Here is a 21,559-nt window from a genome sequence, read left to right on the forward strand (position 1 = left end):
TGAAAACTTTTATTCCAGTCTTATTTGTAAACAATGTGAAGACAATTAATACGAACCATGAAATTGAGTAGAGTTATGCCTAATAAACACTAACTCAATAAAAAGTAAATATGCCTTAAACTTCAATCAGAGGTTGTTGTGAAGGTTTTTTAGTTTTGTTCTGTTTTTAATAATAACTTTAGAAAAAAATTATAAAACACATGGTCATTGTACAACATTAAAAAAATATACAACAGTCTAAGGAAAATTTAAAACATCATCCATGACGCTACCATTAAGCAACAATCGCAGTGAAGGGTTTGGTGAATTTTCTTCCATTCCTTTTCCTATCCATGTATGAGAACGTATGTTGCTCATGTGGTGTTCTTTTCCTTTCAACATCTCCCAACCCTAAATAAGCACATATTTCTTCTCTCTTGCTTTACGCTTAGCCTATCTGAATTTATTGTTCCCCAGCAACCCCATGCTATTTGACATTTCCATGCCTTTGCACATATTCTCGTTTTCCACCACGGTATTCACCTCATACCTCTTCGTTCGAGATCAATCTCAGATACCACCATTTCTGTGAGAAGCTGCTCCTCTCCTTCCTGAAAAGAAATTTAACTACTCCTTCCTTTGCACTACACCTCTAGACCTTGCATATATTTTCTGACTGCACTTACCACACTATTTTGCAAATAATTTAATAATAATATACTTGTCTCAAACAAGGCCACAAATTCCTCAGGGGCAGATTCAATATTTTATTAATCTTTACATTCCCAGGACTTAGCAATGGTTTCTCCCACTAGGTGCTCAACAAATGCCTGCTGAACTGAACTTAAACACATCATTAGTTTTATTACTCAAATAACAGGAAGCTTCAATCCCTTCCATCATCATCACACAGGACCATCTTTGCTTTATACTTTATATATTTATTGATATATACTATAAATTTTTGTTTTTTAGGACACGGCATTCAATGGGAATAACTTGCCTCAATATAAAAGAAAGTCATTTATCCACAGTTAGTTTCTCTCATTTGAGCACAAAGAGCCATTTCAGTTAATCATTATGGATCAAATATTTCTATGAAAACTATTTTTTTTTTTTTTGAAAAAAAAAATTATTCAGGGTCAACTTGGACCTGATTTATTTCTAAAATGTCACTGAGGAGTTATGAAGAATTATAAAACTCCCCTCAAAAAACAAAACCCATTGCGGTCTAGTCGACTCTGACTCATAGTGACCGTACAATTCTTCCTAAATTTAATACATAGAGGGAATCTTTAAATTTTACCATTCGCTATAAGAGCTGAACACACAGCCTTTTATTATTCATCTATATAGATACAGTCTTTCTATAACTCTGGTAAAACAGTTACTGAGTTTAAAGCACGTCTTAAAAAAACCAAATAAGGTATTTTGAAAATTGTATCGCAGAACTGTTGAGTTTTTCAAAGTCAATATAACTAAATCACCTTCTTTTAGGCCAGACCTTAAAAACATTACTGTTTGGCAATTCTTTAATTAAGATACAAAGTGAACCCACACCAATGGCCAACTGATTTTTGACAAGGGTGCCAAATCCATTCAATGGGAAGAGAACAGTCCCCTCAATTAATGGTACTGGGTAAGTGGATCTCCACATGCAGAAGAATGAAACTGGACCCCTACCTCACATCATATAAAAAAATCAAGCAATGAGTCTCAACCCACCTGGATCAAAGGAGAATGAAGAATACCAAGGTCACAAGGTAATTAAGAGCCCAAGAGACAGATAAAGGGCCACATGAACCAGAGACCTACATCATCCTGAGAGCAGAACTAGATGGTGCCCGGCCACAACCGATCACTGCCCTGACAGGGAGCACAACAGAGAACCCCTGAGGGAGCAGGAGAACAGTGGGATGCAGACCCCAAATTCTCATAAAAAGACCAGACTTAATGGTCTGACTAAGACTAGAAGAATCCTGGCAGTCATGGTCCCCAAACCTTCTGTTGGCCCAGGACAGGAACCATTCTCGAAGACAACTCATCAGACACGGAAGGGACTGAACAATGGGTTGGAGATAGATGCTGATGAGGAGTGAGCTACTTGTATCAGGTGGACACTTGAGACTATGTTGGCATCTCCCGTCTGGAGGGGAGATGTGAGGGTAGAGGGGGTTAGAAATTGGCAAAACAGTCATGAAAGGAGAGACTGGAAGGAGGGAGCGGGCTGACTCATTAGGGGGAGAGTAAGTGGGAGTATGTAGTAAGGTGTATTTAAGTTTATATGTGAGAGATTGACTTGATTTGTAAACTTTCACTTAAAGCACAATAAAAATTATTTTAAAAAATTAATCAAAATAGATGAATGATGTAAATATAAAAACTAAAACCATAAAACTCTTAGCAGAAAATATAAAGGTAAGGCTACAAGACCTTGTTTTTGACAATGGAGTTTTAGATAGGACACCAAAAGTGTAAGAAGCAAAATGAAATTTTTGTGCGTCAGAGAACTTTTATCAAGAAAGTGAAGAAACAATCTACAGAACAGGAGAAAATATTTGGGAACCATATATCTGATAAAGGTTTAATATCCATATTATATAATCTCCTACAACTCAAATAAGACAAACAACCCAATTTAAAAATGAGCAAATTTCCATATGCTTGTTAGCAAAGACAGAAACTCTGGTGACACAGCAGTTAAGTGCTATGGCTGCTAACCCAAAGGTCAGCAGTTCGAATCCACCAGGTGCTCCTTGGAAATTCTACGGGGCAGTCCTACTCTGTCCTATAGGGTCGCTACAAGTTGGAAGTGGGTTGGGTTTGGTTTTTGCTGACAAAGAAGATATACAAATAGCCAATAAGCACATGGGAAGATGGGCAATGTCACTAGTCATCAGGAAAATACAAATCGAAACCACAATGAGATACCACTTGGTCCACACTAAAAAAAAAAAAAATAGGATGGCTATAATCAGAAAAACAGAAAATAACAATGTTGGCTAGGATGTGGAGAGAGAAATTGGAATCCTTGTACACAGCTGGTGGTAATGTAAAATGATGGAAAAAAAAAAAAAACCTGTTGCCATCGACTTAATTTCGACTCAGAGCAACCCTGTAACACGGAGTAGAACTACCCCATAGAGTTTCCAAGGAGTGGTTGGTAGATTCAAACTGCTGACCTTTTGGTTAGCAGCCAAGCTCTTAACCACTATGTCACCAGGGCTCCAAAGTGATGCGGCCACTATGAAAACTTTGGCAGTTCTCAAAGTTAAATGCAGAATTACCATATAACCCAACAATGTCACTCCTAGGTATATACCCGAGTAAACTGAAAGCAGTGAGGCAAACAGATACTGTACACCAACGTTCAGCGTAAAAGGTGAAACTCTAGTGTTTATTAACAGATGCATGGATAAACAAAATGTGGTAAACACATATAATTATTATTCGGACAAAGAGAAATGAATTTCTGATACATGATACATAATGGGATAAAACTTAAAAACATTATGCTGAATCAGACATAAAAGGACAAATCTTGCATGATTCCACATATGAATTATCGAGAATAGGTAAATGCACAGAGATAGAAATTGATTAGTGGTTACAGCGACTGAGCAGAGGGATTAATGGGAGTTACTACTGAAGGGGTGCTGAGTGTCTGTCTGGAGTGATGAAAAATCTGGAAATGAATAATGATGGTGGTAGCACAACATGGGCAGTGTAATTAAAGTCACTGAATTATATACTGAAAAAGTTTTCAAGAGCAAACTGTTTGCTATCTATGTTTTACCACAATAAAAATTTTTAAATAAGTATGAATTATATACTATGAAATTTCACTTTTTAATTAGAATCCAATACCACATAAAACTAAAAAGCAATTCTGTGAAATGAAATTTAGATATTCATACTTAGTTTATGAATAATACTCACTGATATATGATTTATATTAGCACTTTAGTGCTTACCCAGCAATTCTCTCAATCCCTTCTGATAATTTATTGCAACAGGCATAATCATGTAAAGTACTTCTCAAAGCTTTAAAATCACTTATTAGGCCTTACATCATTCCCATGTAGGATACTACTGACATGTTCTACAAGCAAGCAAAATTAGGCACTGAAAGGTTAAGAGACTTTGCAGTGCTGTTAAGTCAGTCAGTAACAGCTGAAAACGGAAATGAGACCTCTGACTCAATTTCTTCTCTCGCCTTGAGCTCATGATCTCCTGGCTCCATTCTGCCATGGAACTTTGATATCCTGCTAAAAACTATCTTCTTTAAGTGCTGTAACAGTGAAATAGATAACTTCTAAAACCTATAGCCATCCTTAAAAGATCAAAATCTGGAATATTTTAAAAACAGCACCCTTACATTCTCTTTATTAAAAACATTTAGTTAAACAAAGCTTTCCACTGTTTAAAGATACTAATTTTATCTATTGTATTGTTTTCGACGGTTCAAAAACTAGGACGAGAAGTATGATCAGCCCTTTCACAAAGACATTCGCATTACAAAATCCATTTTGAGTTCTAAGTCAACACAATTAGTACATTCATAAAACTAGTTTTTGACACACAGTGATTCTTTCTAGATAATATTTAAACCTACCCTTCAGAAGTCGTTTTAATTTTGCACAATCCACATTGATATACTGTAACAATTCTATATCATGAACATCAACGTTATCTTCTGAACAAACAGTCAATTCCTGCAACCTAAAAAGTAAAAACCAAAACAGTTTATCAATTTAAGTTTTAGGATATTCCAAATTCAATAGATCCTTCTTCCCCAAGTGATGACAGTATACTGAGTAAATACACATAAAAACAAGGGACTATTTCTTATAAAAAATCTACAGGAACATAGCTAATTCAAGGGATATGATAAAAAAAAAAAATCAATAATAATCCAGTAAATTTAGTACCCCTATCCCACAAAGTGAGGTATCTAAACAATATTTCCACTAAAAGAAGCCAGGGCTCTTTGGGAAAATTAGTTAATTCTAAGACTGGGGCAGGAGATGTACACATGAGCCTACGTCACCTTAAGAAAACTATCAACAAATAAGGAGTCATGTCAAAAGCCACACAGGTGTCCACTTACAGAGGGTCCCACTGTTAAAAGATGAGATAATGTGAGCATCAAAAGAATTACGTTTACAATAATTGATACACATAAAATTATAAGAAAAAAACATGAATCTATAGTAATACACATATACATAAACCTCACTGGTTACCTTCAGAATTGTTAGGGTACGAAGTCATTCTAAAAACTGATAAATAAAAAGAAAGAAATCAAGCCTCTATCCTGCCTTCGCTATGGACTACATTGCAAGGCAAATGAATAAATAAGGAGGAAGAGAAAGCTTCTGCAAGAACCACAATTTAAAAATAAAGAATTAATGACAGAACAGAACATTTATCATTTTGCAGTTCCCAGTGAAATGACTGATTCAGGCAATGATCATCACAGCTACTAAAAACATTAGGTAAAAAATGTATAGGCAACTTTACATTGAATGAATAAGGCCGGTAACACCTAAATCCAACAACCAATCATAACAATGCTAAAAGTGGGACAATCAGACATGTTTACTGATGTGATGCAACAGGAACTACAAAGCGCCATCTATGAAGTATTCTTGATTCCCAGTCAAACGAAACTGATCCCAGTCAAGCCCAGCCAAACGAACGCCAAAAATTCTACAAGACAAACAACTCAGTTCTTCAACAAATAAGCAACATGAAGTAAATGAGGGTGGGAAGGTGAAGAAATGAGGCAATGATATAAATTAAATTGTGACACAGAGATGTAAAAGAAGTATCAACTAATTGCAAGGATGGACCTTGTTTGGATCCTGATTTGAACAAACCAAATAAAAAGGCCATTTTTTTAAATAATCAAGGAAAATTAAACATGAATTTGGTAATAGATATTAATCATGAATTTTTCTTAGGTATGATAATGGTATCGTACTTCAAAAAATCTTTCCATTAGGAATACATATTGAAATATTTATAGGTGAAATGATACATACCTGGGATTTGCTTTAAAATAAAAAGGGGGGAGGTGGAAAGCAAATGCTGAAGCAGAGTGAGAAATGCATGGAGATTCAAAATACTATATTCTCTCTGCTTTGTGTATGTTTGAAATTTTTCCACAAAAGGTTAAAAAAAAAAAAGATGGAATACCACTTCACATTTTTCAAATTATGAGTAAAATAAAGATCAAATGATTAACTTGTATTCACATCAACTAGACTTCAGAAATATGAATGATACTTCATCTGCAGCCACAGGACACAGTTACACTGCAGTAAAAAAAGCTAAGTCTCTTCATCGCACTTTTCATTGTCTATACGCATGTCCATGTGATTATTTGATGAATGTCCCTCTTTTCCCAGCAGAAGATAAGCTTATAAGGACAAGAATTTTTCTAAACTCAAAATTACCCTTAAACCGAATATAAAGTTATCATAAGTATAGTAAATTTAATACTAAGCGAAAATTCAGATATTTTAAAACTGATAAATCCACTTCAGTGAAATCGCTAACCTACTGACCCGTGAACTGTGACCCTGCATGCCATAGCAGAAACATCCCGCAGGGTTCCCTAGGCTGTAATCTTTATGGGATTAGGTCACCAGATCTTTTCTCCTACATAGCGCTGGGTGGGTTCAAACCACCAACCTTATGGTTAACAGCCAACATCAACAAATGTAAGTGGCACAATACAATGACTAATTTTTACAAATGCAGAGACAGAGAGACGCAGAGACAAAGAAAACACAAACACTACATGGTCTTATTCATAATATTAACTTGAATTTTGACCATTTTAGTGCAGTTTAAGCCTAACTTATGAATCATGACACTAGACCTTTAGTTGCTAAAAGTGAAATCAATCTCATTTCTTCCTTCTCAAATTCTTCTTTCACTCATTTTAGCTTACAGGTGTATAGCTAACATTAAAATTATTCTAAGCACTGACATAAAAACTTTTCGTATCATCTGTGTGAGAAAAGCTTAGCAGTTCATACTGAAAATGAGGAAGTCCTCAATACTGATTTACATCAAAAAAATCCCACAACTGCTTCACAGAGCCTAGAAATATAGAGTATGTCTTAGTAGGAAACACAACTCAATACATCAGCGGCGACAATTTTTGTGAAGCTAACTCCTGGGATTGTTTACGGAAAAGTTTAACTCCTTTTATAGTCCAGTTATTTCTACAGGGAAGGAGTATTTCGTAAACCTTGTCATTTTAGAGATGGAGAAATCAAATAAAAGGTAGTGGTTGGGTTTTTTTATCTTCTTAACCTAGGGACTTGGGGTTTAACAACCACATGAAGAACAGATATAAGGCCTCGGACCCTAATAATGCAAAGATTAGAGCTGAGACCCTGCATAAAATAAGAATACCAGAGAACTATGCACTCACAAAAAGAGTTAAGAAAAAGAGAAGGAAGGAGGCAGGGAGGGAGGGGAAAGAAAAAAAAGTACCAGCACAAAAAAGTCACCTGCTCTGCCTTGGCTTTGAGTATGGGAAAAAGTCACTCAGGGCTGAATCTTAAGGGTTTGGGTTCCAAGTTTGTATTACACATCCAGTACAGGGCTAAGCTGAAGAGTTAACAAACAGACCCAGAGCTGGGCACTTAGCAAAAACAAATGCAAAACTATCACTAGGACATTCCTACAGCTCAAGACTATAAGAAATTCTAAAGCTTAATCACTAAAGATAAGGTTGCAATCAAAGATTACAAAATAGAGAGGAATCAACTAACTATGAATGGAAGTCAGCAAATACAAGCAGAAGGATTACAGAATCAAGGATTTAAGGTCACTTAATCTTAAACAAAGGGGTCCTGGTGGCACAGTAGTTAAGCACTCGGCTGCTAACCAAAGGTCAGAGAAGATGTGGCAGTCTATCTCCACAAAAATTTACAGCTTTGGAAACCCTATGGGACAGTTCTACTTGAGGGCAATGGGTTTGGTTTCAATCTTAAAGAACATGTAAAATACGTAGGTTAAAAATGATTAAAAACACTACTAGTTATTGTTGTTAGGTGCCGTTGAGTCGGTTCCGACTCATAGCGATCCTATGCACAACAGAACGAAACACTGCCCAGTCCTGCACCATCCTTACAATCGTTATGCTTGAGCTCATTGTTGCAGCCACTGTGTCAATCCACCTCATGGAGGGTCTTCCTCTTTTCTGCTGACCCTGTACTCTGCCAAGCATAAAGTCCTTCTCCAGGGACTGATCCCTCCTGACAACATGTCCGAAGTATGGAAGACGCAGTCTCACCATCCCTGCCTCTAAGGAGCATTCTGGCCACACTTCTTCCAAGACAGATTTGTTCGTTTTTTTTGAGAGTCCATGGTATATTCAATATTCTTCGCCAACACCACAATTCAAAGGCGTCAACTCTTCTTCGGTCTTCCTTACTCATTGTCCAGCTTTCACATGCATATGATGTGATTGAAAATACCATGGCTTGGGTCAGGGGCACCTTAGTCTTCAGGGTGACATCTTTGCTCTTCAACACTTTGAAGAGGTCCTGTGCAGCACATTTGCCCAATGCAATGCATCTTTTGATTTCTTGACTGCTGCTTCCATGGCTGTTGATTGTGGATCCAGGTAAAAGAAAATCCTTGGCAACTTCAGTCTTTTCTCCGTTTATCATGATGTTGCTCATTGGTACAGTTGTGAGCATTTTTGTTTTCTTTATGTTGAGGTGCAATCCATATTGAAGGCTGTGGTCTTTGATCTTCGTTAGTAAGTGCTTCAAGTCCTCTTCACTTTCAGCAAGCAAGGCTGTATCATCTCCATAAGGTAGGTTAATGAGTCTTCCTCCAATCCCGATGCCCCGTTCTTCTTCATATAGTCCAGCTTCCCGGATTATTTGTTCAGCATACAGATTGAATAGGTATGGTGAAAGAATACAACCCTGACACACACCTTTCCTGACTTTAAACCAATCCGCATCCCCTTGTTCTGTCCGAACAACTGCCTCTTGATCTATGTAAAGGTTCCTTATGAGCACGATTAAGTGTTCTGGAATTCCCATTCTTTGCAATGTTATCCATAGTTTGTTATGATCCACACAGTCGAATGCCTTTGCATAGTCAATAAAACACAGGTAAACATCCTTCTGATATTCTCTGCTTTCAGCCAGGATCCATCTGACATCAGCACTGATATCCCTGATTCCACGTCCTCTTCTGAAAGTGGCCTGAATTTCTGGCAGTTTCCTGTTGGTATACTGCTGCAGCCATTTTTGAATGATCTTCAGCAAAATTTTGCTTGCGTGTGATATTAACAATATTGTTCTATAATTTCCACATTCAGTTGGATCACCTTTCTTGGGAATAGGCATAAGTATGGATCTCTTCCAGTCAGTTGGCTAGGAAGCTGTCTTCCATATTTTCTTGGCATAGATGAGAGAGCACCTCCAGCGCTACATCTGTTTGTGGAAACATCTCAATTGATATTCCATCAATTCCTGGAGCCTTGTTTTTCGCCAATGCCTTCAGAGCAGCTTGGACTTCTTCCTTCAGTACCGTCGGTTCCTGGTCATATGCCACCTCTTGAAATGGTTGAATATCAACTAATTCTTTTTGGTATAATGACTCTGTGTATTCCTTCCATCTTCTTTTGATGCTTCCTGTGTCGTTTAATATTTTCCCCATGGAATCCTTCACTATTACAACTCGAGGCTTGAATTTTTTCTTCAGTTCTTTCAGCTTGAGAAATGCTGAGCATGTTCTTTCCTTTTGGTTTTCCATCTCCAGCTCTTTGCACATGTCATTATACTTTACTCTGTCTTCTCGAGAGGCCCTTTGAAATCTTCTGTTCATTTCTTTTACTTCATCAATTCTTCCTTTTGCTTTAGCTGCTCGACGCTCAAGGGCAAGTTTCAGAGTCTCCTCTGACATCCATCTTGGTCTTTTTCTTTCTTTCCTGTCTTTCCAATGACCTCTTCCTTTCTTCATGGATGATGTCCTTGATGTCATTCCACAGCTCGTCTGGTCTTCAGTCGCTAGTGTTCAATGCCTCAAATCTGTTCTTCAGATGGTCTCTAAATTCAGGTGGGATATACTCAAGGTCACATTTTGGCTCTCGTGGACTTGCTCTGATTTTCTTCAGTTTCAGCTTGAACTTGCATATGAGCAACTGATGGTCTGTTCCACAGTCAGCCCCTGGCCTTGTTCTGACTGATGATATTGATCTTTTCCATCATCTCTTTCCACAGATGTAGTCAATTTGATTTCTGTGTGTTCCATCTGGCAAGGTCCATGTGTATGGTTGCCGTTTATGTCGGTGAAAGAAGGTATTTGCAATGAAGAAGTCGTTGGTCTTGCAAAATTCTATCATTCGATCTCCAGCATTGTTTCTATCACCAAGGCCATATTTTCCAACTACTGATCCTTCTTCTTTGTTTCCAACTTTCGCATTCCAATCGCCAGTAATTATCAATGCATCTTCACTGCGTGTTCGATCAATTTCAGACTGCAGCAGCTGATAAAAATCTTCTGTTTCTTCATCTTTGGCCCCAGTGGTTTGTGTGTAAATTTGAATAATAGTCATATTAACTGGTCTTCCTTGTAGGCGTATGGATATTATCCTATTACTGACAGCGTTGTACTTCAGGATACATCTTGAAATGTTCTTTTTGATGATGAATGCAACACCATCCCTCTTCGAGTTGTCATTCCCCGCATAGTAGACTATATGATTGTCCAATTCAAAATGGCCAATACCAGTCCATTTCAGCTCACTAATGCCTAGGATATCGATGTTTATGCGTTCCATTTCACTTTTGATGATTTCCAATTTTCCTAGATTCATACTCCGTACATTCCAGGTTCCGATTATTAATGGATGTTTGCAGCTGTTTCTTCTCATTTTGAGTCATGCCACATCAGCAAATGAAGGTCCCGAAAGCTTTACTCCATTCACGTCATTAAGGTCGACTGTACTTTGAGGAGGCAGCTCTTCCCCAGTCATCTTTTGAGTGCCTTCCAACCTAGGGGGCTCATCTTCCAGCACTATATCAGACAATGTTCGGCTGCTATTCATAAGGTTTTCACTGGCTAATGCTTTTCAGAAGTAGACTGCCGGATCCTTCTTCCTAATCTGTCTCAGTCTGGAAGCTCAGCTGAAACCTGTTCTCCATGGGTGACTCTGCTGGTATCTGAATACCGGTGGCATAGCTTCCAGCGTCACAGCAACACACAAGCCCCCACAGTACAACAAACTGACAGACATGTGGGGGGAAAAAAAACACCAGAAGGAATTGAAAACTACTAAAAAGAAATCTAATTTTAAAATAGCAGATTTTATAAAGGAACCAAAATAGTCATTGAGTCTTCTGCTTCTAGTCGTGTGTCAAAGGAGATATTCTGAAGGGCCTTCCCACTACAAAACAACTAGATCTAGCGCAGTTGTATAGTAGTTCTGTGGTAAAATCAACTAATCCTCCTCATGAAAGATCCACAGAACATGGTATACCCTAGTAGAACAATAAAGCTATCTTAAGATCTGTAGTCAAATCTTTCCTAAGGAAAATCAAAGAACAGAAATGTCAACAGTAAATCTTAATCTTAAAGAAGAAACATTTTTAAAGTTCTAACAACATTCTTTAATGAAACGGGAAACTAGAAGATGGTGGACTAGTCAGATGCACTAAGGCATCTTACCACAACGAAGAACTGAAAAACCAAGTAAAACAGATACAGATGTTAACCCTAGAACCCTGACCCTTAAATGAAGGGATAAATTATTAGATTGGAATTCACTGAGGAGAAAAAACTGATAGAAAATGGGAAAGAAATAGAGATACAGAGTGGAGGTTCCTGACAAAACAGCATGACTCAGTGTTACCATCTTAGAACATAGCCAACAACCCCACAAGTAGAAAGGCAGCTCCATGGAATTCCCAACAGGAAATACAGGTATGGCACAGACACACCAGGACGAAGTAAGACCACGTTTGCTGGCTGCAACTCAAAGAAAAGCAAATTCTCTCACCCAGTAACCGTAGGAGCATGCTCCTACAACCCCCCCGCCCGCTGAATAGTGGCTCCGTAGTCCCAGTAGCCAGACTGCCAACCCACCCTATGGGCCCTGCTGCCCCTGCCTCTGTATCCCCATCTACCTGTCCCACAGCCTATGGGCCCAAGGCGACCCAGCCCAGACCCCTTCTTACTGGTTCCAGAAGCCTCCTGCAGGCCTCCACAGCAACCAGGGGACACACCCCATATCCTAGGACCCTTCCCACCACCCCTGCAGCACCCAGGAGACCCAGCCCAGACCCCAGGCCACTACAAAATGGCTCCAGACCCCTCCCGGCACCAAGGGGACCTGGCCCAGACCCCAAGCCCTTCTCCACTGGCTCAGGAACCCCCTGCCACAGACCACAGTAGCCATGCCCAAACCCCCAGCACAGTTCACACCACAGACAAATGTCCCATCTCCATCTTTTCCCTTCCTGCTGGATCTACCCGGCTGCACCATAGCTGAGCGAACAGCCTGCACACCAGGACAAGGTGGTGAGAACTATCATGCTAACAGAGGAGCAGGCAACAAAGCATGCCCAGCCTACCCACCAGACATAACCAAACAACAACAACCAAAAAAGTGACGAAACAAACAAACCTATAATCAATAAAGAAAGAAAACAAACAAACAAAAAAAAAATAATAAAAAAAACAAGAAAGAAAACAATGCCTGAATATCTTGGAGACAGCAGACAATATCAAAACATATATAAAAAACAGCACAAGATGGCTCCAGTAAGCAACCAGAATAAAGGACCAGTTGATCTCCCAGCAGAAGAAAAGGAACCAGAACTACCTGATAGGAAATGCAAAAGTCTAATGCACAGCAATAGAAGAATTCGAGAAAATAATACAAGAACAAAATGTCAAAATAGAGAAACAATTAGAAATCCTACAAAAATGGCAATTAGAAATCCAAAACATAAACAACAAAATTTCAGAAATGGACAACACAATAAAGGGTTTAGGAGCAAATTTGAAACAATGGAAGACAAAACCAGCAAAACTGAAGATGAATACATGGATGCAATTTTGTTTGAGGAAAAATTACAGTAAAGAATGAAGAATGAAAAATACCTAAGAACTATGTGGGATACAGTCAAAATCAAAAAATTAGCAAGTGATTAGAGTTCTAGAGCAGGAGGAAAAAATGGAAAACAGAGAGGATCACCGAAGATCTGTTGATAGAAAACTTCCCTAAAATCATGAAAGATGAAAAGCTGATTATCCAAGAAGGTCAATGAACCCCACATAGGATAAACCTAAAGAGAAAGTCACCAAGACATATCATAATCACACTTAACCAAAACCAAAGACAAAGAAAGAACCCTGAAAGCAGCTAGAGAAAAATGAAAAGTCACATGCAAAGGGGAAGCAATAAGACTAAGCTCTGATTACTTGGAACAAACCATAGAGGCAAGAAGGCAATGGGAAAATATATATATATAAAAGCTTGAAACAAAAAAACTGCCAACCAAGAATAATATATCGTGTAAAACTCTCTGTCAAATATGATGACAAAATAAGGACATAATAAGGACATTTCCAGATAAATAGAAATTAAGAGACTCTGTAAAAACCAAACTAAACTTCAAGAATTATTAAAGGGTGTCCTTCAGTTAAGAGAACCAACAACAAACAGAATCTAGGACACAGGTCAGTGTCAGCCAAATATTGAACTAGATAATGAACTCTCAAGGGTAAAACAAAACTAAAAGATTCAAAAGAGGGAACCAGAGACATCAATCTGTAAATGAGAACAATGTCAAAACAATAAAAGGGGGAATACATGATATAGGTATAGAACTTTCAAATGGAGAGGAAGTCAAGGTGATATCAAGTAATAAAAGACTGGTTCCATCTTAGGAAGACGGGTAAATTTCAAGGTAGCCACAAAAAAAGTTAACAAACATACTCATCAAAATAAACAAGAAAAAATACAGTCCCAGTAAACACGAAATCTACAATAATGAAAGAAACAAAATTCAAAAGCAAAAGAACTCCGCAAAGGAGAATAAGAGGAACAAAGAAAACATCAGCACCACAAAAAAAGCACTACAAAATGACAGCAATAAACTCATACCTATCAATAATCACACTGAATGTAAATGGCCTAAATGTACCCATAAAGAGACAAAGAGTGAAAGCATGGATTAAAAAACAGGACTCATCAATATGATGTCTACAAGAGACACCTTAGATACAAAGACATAAATATATCAAAAATCAAAGAATGAGAAAAAAAATATCAAGCAAACAGCAACCAAAAAAGAACAGGAGTAGCAATACTAATCTCAGATAAAGTAGATTTTAAGGCAAAACCCATCATAAAAAACAAGGATGGATGTTATATAATGATTAAAGGGACAGTCCACCATGAAAACATAACCACAATAAATATCTATGCAAACAACAACAGGGCTCCAAAATACATAAAACAAAATCTAACACCACCGAAAAGGGAAACTGACATTTCCATAATACTAACAAAGGACTTCAACACACTATTCTCAGTAAAGGACAGAACATCTAGAAAGAAACTCAGAAACAATACAGAAGATCTTAAGGCCACAATCAACCATCTTGACCTCACAGACATATACAGAACACCCCACCCAATGGCAGCAAAGTATACATTCTTTTGCAACATACATGGAACATTCTCCAGCAGAGACAACATCTTAGGCCATAAATCAACCCTCAAAAAATTCAAAACACTGATAATACAAAGCATCTTCTCTGATCACACGCCATAAAAGTAGAAATGAGTAACAAGAAGAGCAAGGAAAAAAAATCAAATACATGAAACCTGAATAGTGCCTTGCTTAAAAACCACTGGGTAACAGAATAAATCAAAGATGGAATCAAAAAATTTCTACAATCAAATGGGAATGAAAACAAATCATACCAAAACCTATCAGACATAGCTAAGGTGGTGCTCAGAGGTCAGTTTATAGCAACAGGTGCACATGTCAAAGAATAAGAGACAAAAAACAAAACATTAACCCCACAACTCAAACAAATAGAAGAGCAAAAGAAGCCCACAGCCACCAGAAGAAAGGGAATAGTGAAGATCAGAGCAGAAATAAATGAAACAGAGAATAGAAGAACATTAAAAACAATCAACAAAATCAAAAGTTGGTTCTTTGAAAGGATCAACTAAATTGACAAACCACTGGCCAAGCTGACAAAAGAAAATCAGGAGAGGAAGCAAATAACCCAAAATAAAAATGAAATGGGGGACATTAAAACAGACCCAACTAAAATAAAGAGGATTATAACAGAGTACTATGAAAACCTGTACTCCAACAAATTTGAAAACCTAGAGGAGACTGACAAATCTCTAGAAACACACTACCTACCTAAACTAACACAAATTGAGGTAGAAACTCTGAACAGACCCATAACAAGAGATTGAAATGTTAATTTAAAAAAAACTTCCAACAAAATAAAGTCCTGGTCAAGATGGCTTCACTGGAGAATTCTACCAAATATTCAGAGAAGAACTTGCATTAGTACTACTCCAACTATTTCAGAATGTAGAAAAAGAAGGGATATGTCCGAATTCATTCTATGAATCTAGCGTAACTCTGATACCAAAACCAGGCAAAGACATCACAAAAAAGATCAGTATCCCTCATGAAACTAGATGTAAAAATTCTCAACAACATTATAGCCAATAGAATCAGCACCATAATAATAATAATAATACACCATGACCAAGTGGGATTAATACCAGGTACACAAGGATGGTTCAACGTTAGAAAATCAATCAACACAATCCACCACATAAATAAAAGGAAAGAATCACATGATCATCTCAATCCACTCAGAAAAGGCATTCAATAAAGCCCAACACTCATTCCTAATAAAGACTCTCAATAAAAATAGGAATAGAAGGGAAATTCCTCAACATAATAAAGGGCATCTATACAAAAACCATGGAAACCCTGGTGGCGTTGTGGTTAAATGCTATGGCTGCTCACCAAAGGGTCGGCAGTTCGAATCCACCAGGCGCTCCTTGGAAACTCTATGGAGCAGTTCTACTCTGTCTTACAGGGTTGCTATGAGTCGAAATCGACTCGATGGCACTGGGTTTATTTATTTTGGTTTGGATACAAAACCAAAAGTCAACATCATTCTCAATGGAGAGAGGCTGCAAACATTCCTCTTGAGAATGAGAACAAGACAAGGATGCCCTTATCATCACTCCTACTGACATTGTGCTGGAAGTCCTAGCTAGAGCAATAAAACAAGAAAAAGAAATAAAGGACATCCAAATTGGTAAGTGAGAAGTAAAACTGTCCCTATTCACAGATGATATGATACTATACATAAAAAAAAAAAATACATAGAGAACCCTAAAAACTCCACAAGAAGACTACTGGAACTAATAGAAAAGTTCAGCGAAGTAGAAGAATACAGGATAAACATACAAAAACGAGTTGGATTCCTAGACACCAATAAAGTGAAATTGAAAAGGAAATCAGGTAAGCAATACCACTTAAAATAGCTCCTAAAAAAATAAAATACTTAGAAATAAATCTAACCAGGGATGTAAAAGATCTATATAAAGAAAACTACAAAACACTATCAGCAAGAAAACAGAAGAGACCTAAATAAATGGAAAAACATACCATGCTCCTGGATACGCAGACTCAACATCGTGAAAATGTCAATTCTACCCAAAGCAATCTACAAATACAACGCAATCTCGATCCAAATACCAACAGCATTCTTTAACAAGATGAAGAAACTAACCATTAACTTTATACAGGAAGGAAGAGGCCCCAGATAAGTAAAGCATTATTAAAGAACAGCAACAATGTAGGCGGCCTCACACTACCTGACCTCAGAACCTACTACACAGCTACGGTAGTCAAAACAGCCCAGTATTGGTAGAACAACAGGCACATTTTCCAGTGGAAAAGAATGGAGAACCCAGAGATATATCCATCTACCTACGGCCACCTGATCTTCGACGAAGGGCCTAAGTCCATTAAATGGGGAAAAGACAATCTTTTAAACAAATAGTGCTCGCAAAACTGGATGTCCATCACACTATACATAAACACTAATTCAAAATGGATCAAAGACCTAAATATAAAATCAAAATCTATAAAGATCATTGAAGGAAAAACAGGGTCAACACTAGAGACCCTAATATATGGCATAAACAGGATACAAACCATAATTAACAATACAATAACACCAGAAGATAAACTAGATAAATGGGATCTCCTAAAATTGAACACGTATGCTCATAAAAAGGCTTCACCAAGAGAGTAAAAAGTGAACCTAGAGACTGGGAAAAAATTTTTAGCTAAGACATATCCAAGAAAGGTCTAATCTCTAAAATCTATAGGAAAATCCAACTCCTCTAAATTAAAAAGACAAATACTCCAACTAAAAAATGGGCAAAGGATATAAACAGACACTTCACCAAAGAACACATTCAGGTGGCTAAGAGACACATGAGGAAATGCGGTCATTAGCCATTAGAGAAATGCAAATCAAAACCACAATGAGAAACCATCTCACCCCAATATTACTGGCATGAATCAAAAAAACAGAAAATAACAAATGCTGGAGAGGTTGCAGGGAGGCTGGAGCTCTTATGCACTGCAGGTAGGAATGCAAATGGTACAAGCACTCTGGAAAACAATGTAGCTTTTGCTTAAAAGCTAGAAACAGAAATACCATATGATCCAACAATCCCACTCCTAGGAATATATCCTAGAGAAATAAGAGCCATCACACGAATAGACATATGCACACCCATATTCACTGAGGCATTATTCACAACAGCAAAAAGATGGAAACAGCCTATGTGCTCATCAACAGATGACCGGATAAACAAACTATTGTACATACACACAATGGAATACCACGCAAAGATAAAGAACAACGATGAATCTGGGAAACATCTCATAACATGGATCAATCTGGAGGGCATTATGCTGAGTGAAGTAAGTCAATCACAGAAAGACAAATACTGTATGAGACCACTATTATAACACACGAAAATGCTGCCACACAGAAAGAAAGAAATCTTCAATGGTTACAAGGGAGGGGAGAGGTGGAGAGGGACAAACACTAATTATATAGTAGATAAGTGGTAACTTGGGTGAGGGTAAGACAGTACGCAATACTGGGGAAGTCAGTACAACTAGATCAGGGCAAAGTCATAGACACTTCACAGACATACCCTAAGAGACCAAGTTACTGGGCTGAGGGCTGCGGACCATGGTCTCAGGGGACATCTAGCTCAACTGGCGTAACACAGTCTATAAAGAAAATGTCCTACATTAAACTGTGATGAGTACCATCTGAGGTCTTAAAAGCCTGCAAGTGGCCATCTAAGGCACATCTACTGGTCCCATCCCAACTGAAGGCAAAGGAGAATGAAGAAAACCAAAGATGCAAGGGAAAGAGTAGTCCAAAGGACTAATAGACCACAACCTCCACCAGACTGAGCCCAGAATAACTAGATGGTGCCTGGTTACCACCAACACCAACTGCCCTGGCATGGATCACAATAGAGGGTTCCAGATATAAAAAAAATATATATATAGCAGGAGAAAAATGCAGAACAAAATACAAATTCACCAAAAAAAAAAAAAAAAGACCAGGCTTGACTGACAGAGAGTGGAGAAACTTTGAGAATATGGCCCCTGGACACCCTTTTAATTTTGTACTGAAGTCACTCCTGAGGTTCACCCTTGTCTATAAGGCCAACAATAGCACACATGAGGGACGTGCTTCATAGTTCAATCCTGTATACGAGACTAATGGGCATGCCAGCCCAAGAGCAAAGACAAAAACGCAGGAAGGGATAGGAAAACTGGATGAATGGAAAGAGGGAACGTGGGGTGAAGAAGGGGAAAATACTGACAAATCGTAAGGTTGGCAACCAATGTCACAAAACAATTTGTGTATTAACTGTTTAATGAGAAACTAATTTACTATGTAAACTTTTACCTAAATCACAATTCCAAAAAAAAATGGAAAACTGATCTCCCATTTTCTATGGAAAAGAAAGCAGCACCACAACAGCTAAAGCAATATCGAAGAACAACAACAAAGTAGGAGGCATCCCACTTCCTGATATCAAAACTTACTATACAGCCACAGTAATCAAAACAGCCTAGTACTGATTCAGTGACAGATACATAGACCAATGGAATAGAATTGACTAACCAAAAGTAAATCTATTCATCTATGGTCAGCTGATCTTTGACAATGGGTCAAAGTCCATTCAATGGGGAAGAAACAGTCTCTTCAACAAATGGTGCTGGCAAAAATGGATAACCATATGCAGAAAAATCAATCAGGATCTATACCTCACACTGTGCACAAAAACTAACTCAAAATGGACTAAAGACCTAAATATTACAGCTAAAACTACAAAGTTCCTTAAAGATAATATATGGACCTAATTTTTGGCATAAATAGCCTATTACGCACAACTAAAATTGCATAAACAATAGAAGAGAAATTAGACAACTAGGACCTCCTAAAATTAAGTACTTATACTCATCAAAAGACTTTACCAAGAAAGTAAAAACAGAACATACAGCTAGGAAAAAATTTTTGGCAACAACGTTATCTGATAAGGGTCTAATCTCTAAAATACACAGAAAATTTCAACAATTCAATAACAAAAATAGGCAAAGGATTGCTGAAAAAGAATAACAAAGTGGGAGGCCTCGCTCTACCTAATTTCAGAACCTATTATACCGCCACAGTAGTCAGAATAGCCTGGCAGTGGTACAACAACAGATACACAGACCAATGGAACAGAATTGAGAATCCAAACATAAATCCATCCACATACGAGCAATTAATATTTGACAAAGCCCAAAGTCATTTAAATGGGGAAAAGACAGTCTCTTTAACTAATGGTGCTGGCACAACTGGATCTCCAACTGCAAAAAAATGAAACAAGACCCATACCTCACACCATGCACAAAAACGAACTCAAAATAGATCACAGACCTAAATATAAATATCTAAAATGATAAGGACAATGGAAGAAAAAATAGGGACAATGTTAGGAGCCCTAATACATGGCATAAACAGTATACAAAACATTACTAACAATGCAGAAGAGAAACTAGATAACTGGGAGCTCCTAAAAATCAAACACCTGTGCTCATCCAAAGACTTCACCAAAAGAGTAAAAAGATTACCTACAGACTGGGAAAAAGTTTTTAGCTATGACATTTCCAATTACCATCTGATCTCTAAAATCTAAATGATACTGCAAAAACTCAACAACAAAAAGAAAAATAACCCAATTAAAAAATGGGCAAAGGATATGAACAGGCAGTTCACTAAAGAAGACATTCAGGTAGCTAACAGATACATGAGGAAATGCTCACGATCATTAGCCATTAGAGAAACGCAAATCAAAACTACAATGAGATTCCATCTCACTCCAATGATGCTGGCATTAATCCAAAAAACACAAAACAATAAATGTTGGGAGAGGTTGCATAGAGGCTGGAACACTAATACACTGTTGGAGGGGATGTAAAATGGTATAACCACTTTGGAAATTGATTTGGTGCTTCCTTAAATAGCTAGAAATAGAACTACCATACGATCCAGCAATCCCACCCCTTGGAATACATCCTAGAGAAAAAAGAGCCTTTATACAAACAGATATATGCACACCCATGTTCACTGCAGCATTGCTTACAATAGCAAAAAGATGGCAGCAACTAAGGTACCCATCAACAGATGAATGGATAAATTATGGTATATTCATGCAATGGAATACTAAGCATAGATAAAGAACAATGATGAATCCATGAAACATTTCATAACATGGAGGAATCTGAAAGGCATTATGCTGAGTGAAATTAGTCAGTTGCAAAGGGACAAATATCATATGAGACCACTATTATAAGAACTCGAAAAATAGTTTAAACAGAGAGTGGGGTGAGAGGGAGGGAGAGGGGCTTTCACTAATTAGATAGTAGATAAGAACTATTTTAGGTGAAGGGAAAGACAACACACAATACAGGAGAGGTCAGCACAACTGGACTAAACCAAAAGCAAAGAAGTTTCCTGAATAAACCGAATGCTTCAAAGGCCAGTGTAGCAGGGGCAGGGGTTTGGGGACCATGGTTTCAGCGGACATCTATGTCAACTGCCATAATAAAATCTATTAAGAAAACATTCTGCACCCCACTTTGGATAGTGGCATCTGGGGTCTTAAACGCTAGCAAGAGGCCATCTAAGATGCATCAATTGGTCTCAACCGACCCGGACCAAAGGAGAATGAAGGACACCAAGGACACAAGGTACTTACAAGCCCAAGAGACAGAATGGGCCACAAAAACCAGAGACTCCATCAGCCTAAGACCAGAAGAACTAGATGGTGCCCGGCTACAACTGGTGACTGCCCTGACAGGGAACATAACAGAGAACCCTTGAGGGAGCAAGAGAACAGTGAGATACAGACCTCAAATTCTTGTAAAACAACCAGACTTAACAGTCC

General features: G+C 37.9%; 1 protein-coding gene across 8 annotated transcripts in view; it reads right to left on the minus strand.

Moving 5' to 3' along the window:
- NF1 (neurofibromin 1) overlaps positions 1–21,559 on the minus strand; it is a 253,009-nt gene that overhangs the window by 170,501 nt on the left and 60,949 nt on the right. For all 8 annotated transcript variants that reach the window (XR_010318398.1, XM_064271434.1, XM_064271436.1 and 5 more), the window contains exon 5: positions 4,595–4,701. Coding sequence is in view for 7 of the 8 variants with exons in the window: in XM_064271434.1 (XP_064127504.1) it covers positions 4,595–4,701 (107 nt within the window). In the remaining variant the exon portion in view is untranslated. The remainder of the gene's footprint in view (positions 1–4,594; positions 4,702–21,559) is intronic.

This window comes from Loxodonta africana, chromosome 18 (assembly GCF_030014295.1).
Source record: "Loxodonta africana isolate mLoxAfr1 chromosome 18, mLoxAfr1.hap2, whole genome shotgun sequence".
Classification (NCBI taxonomy): domain Eukaryota; kingdom Metazoa; phylum Chordata; class Mammalia; order Proboscidea; family Elephantidae; genus Loxodonta; species Loxodonta africana.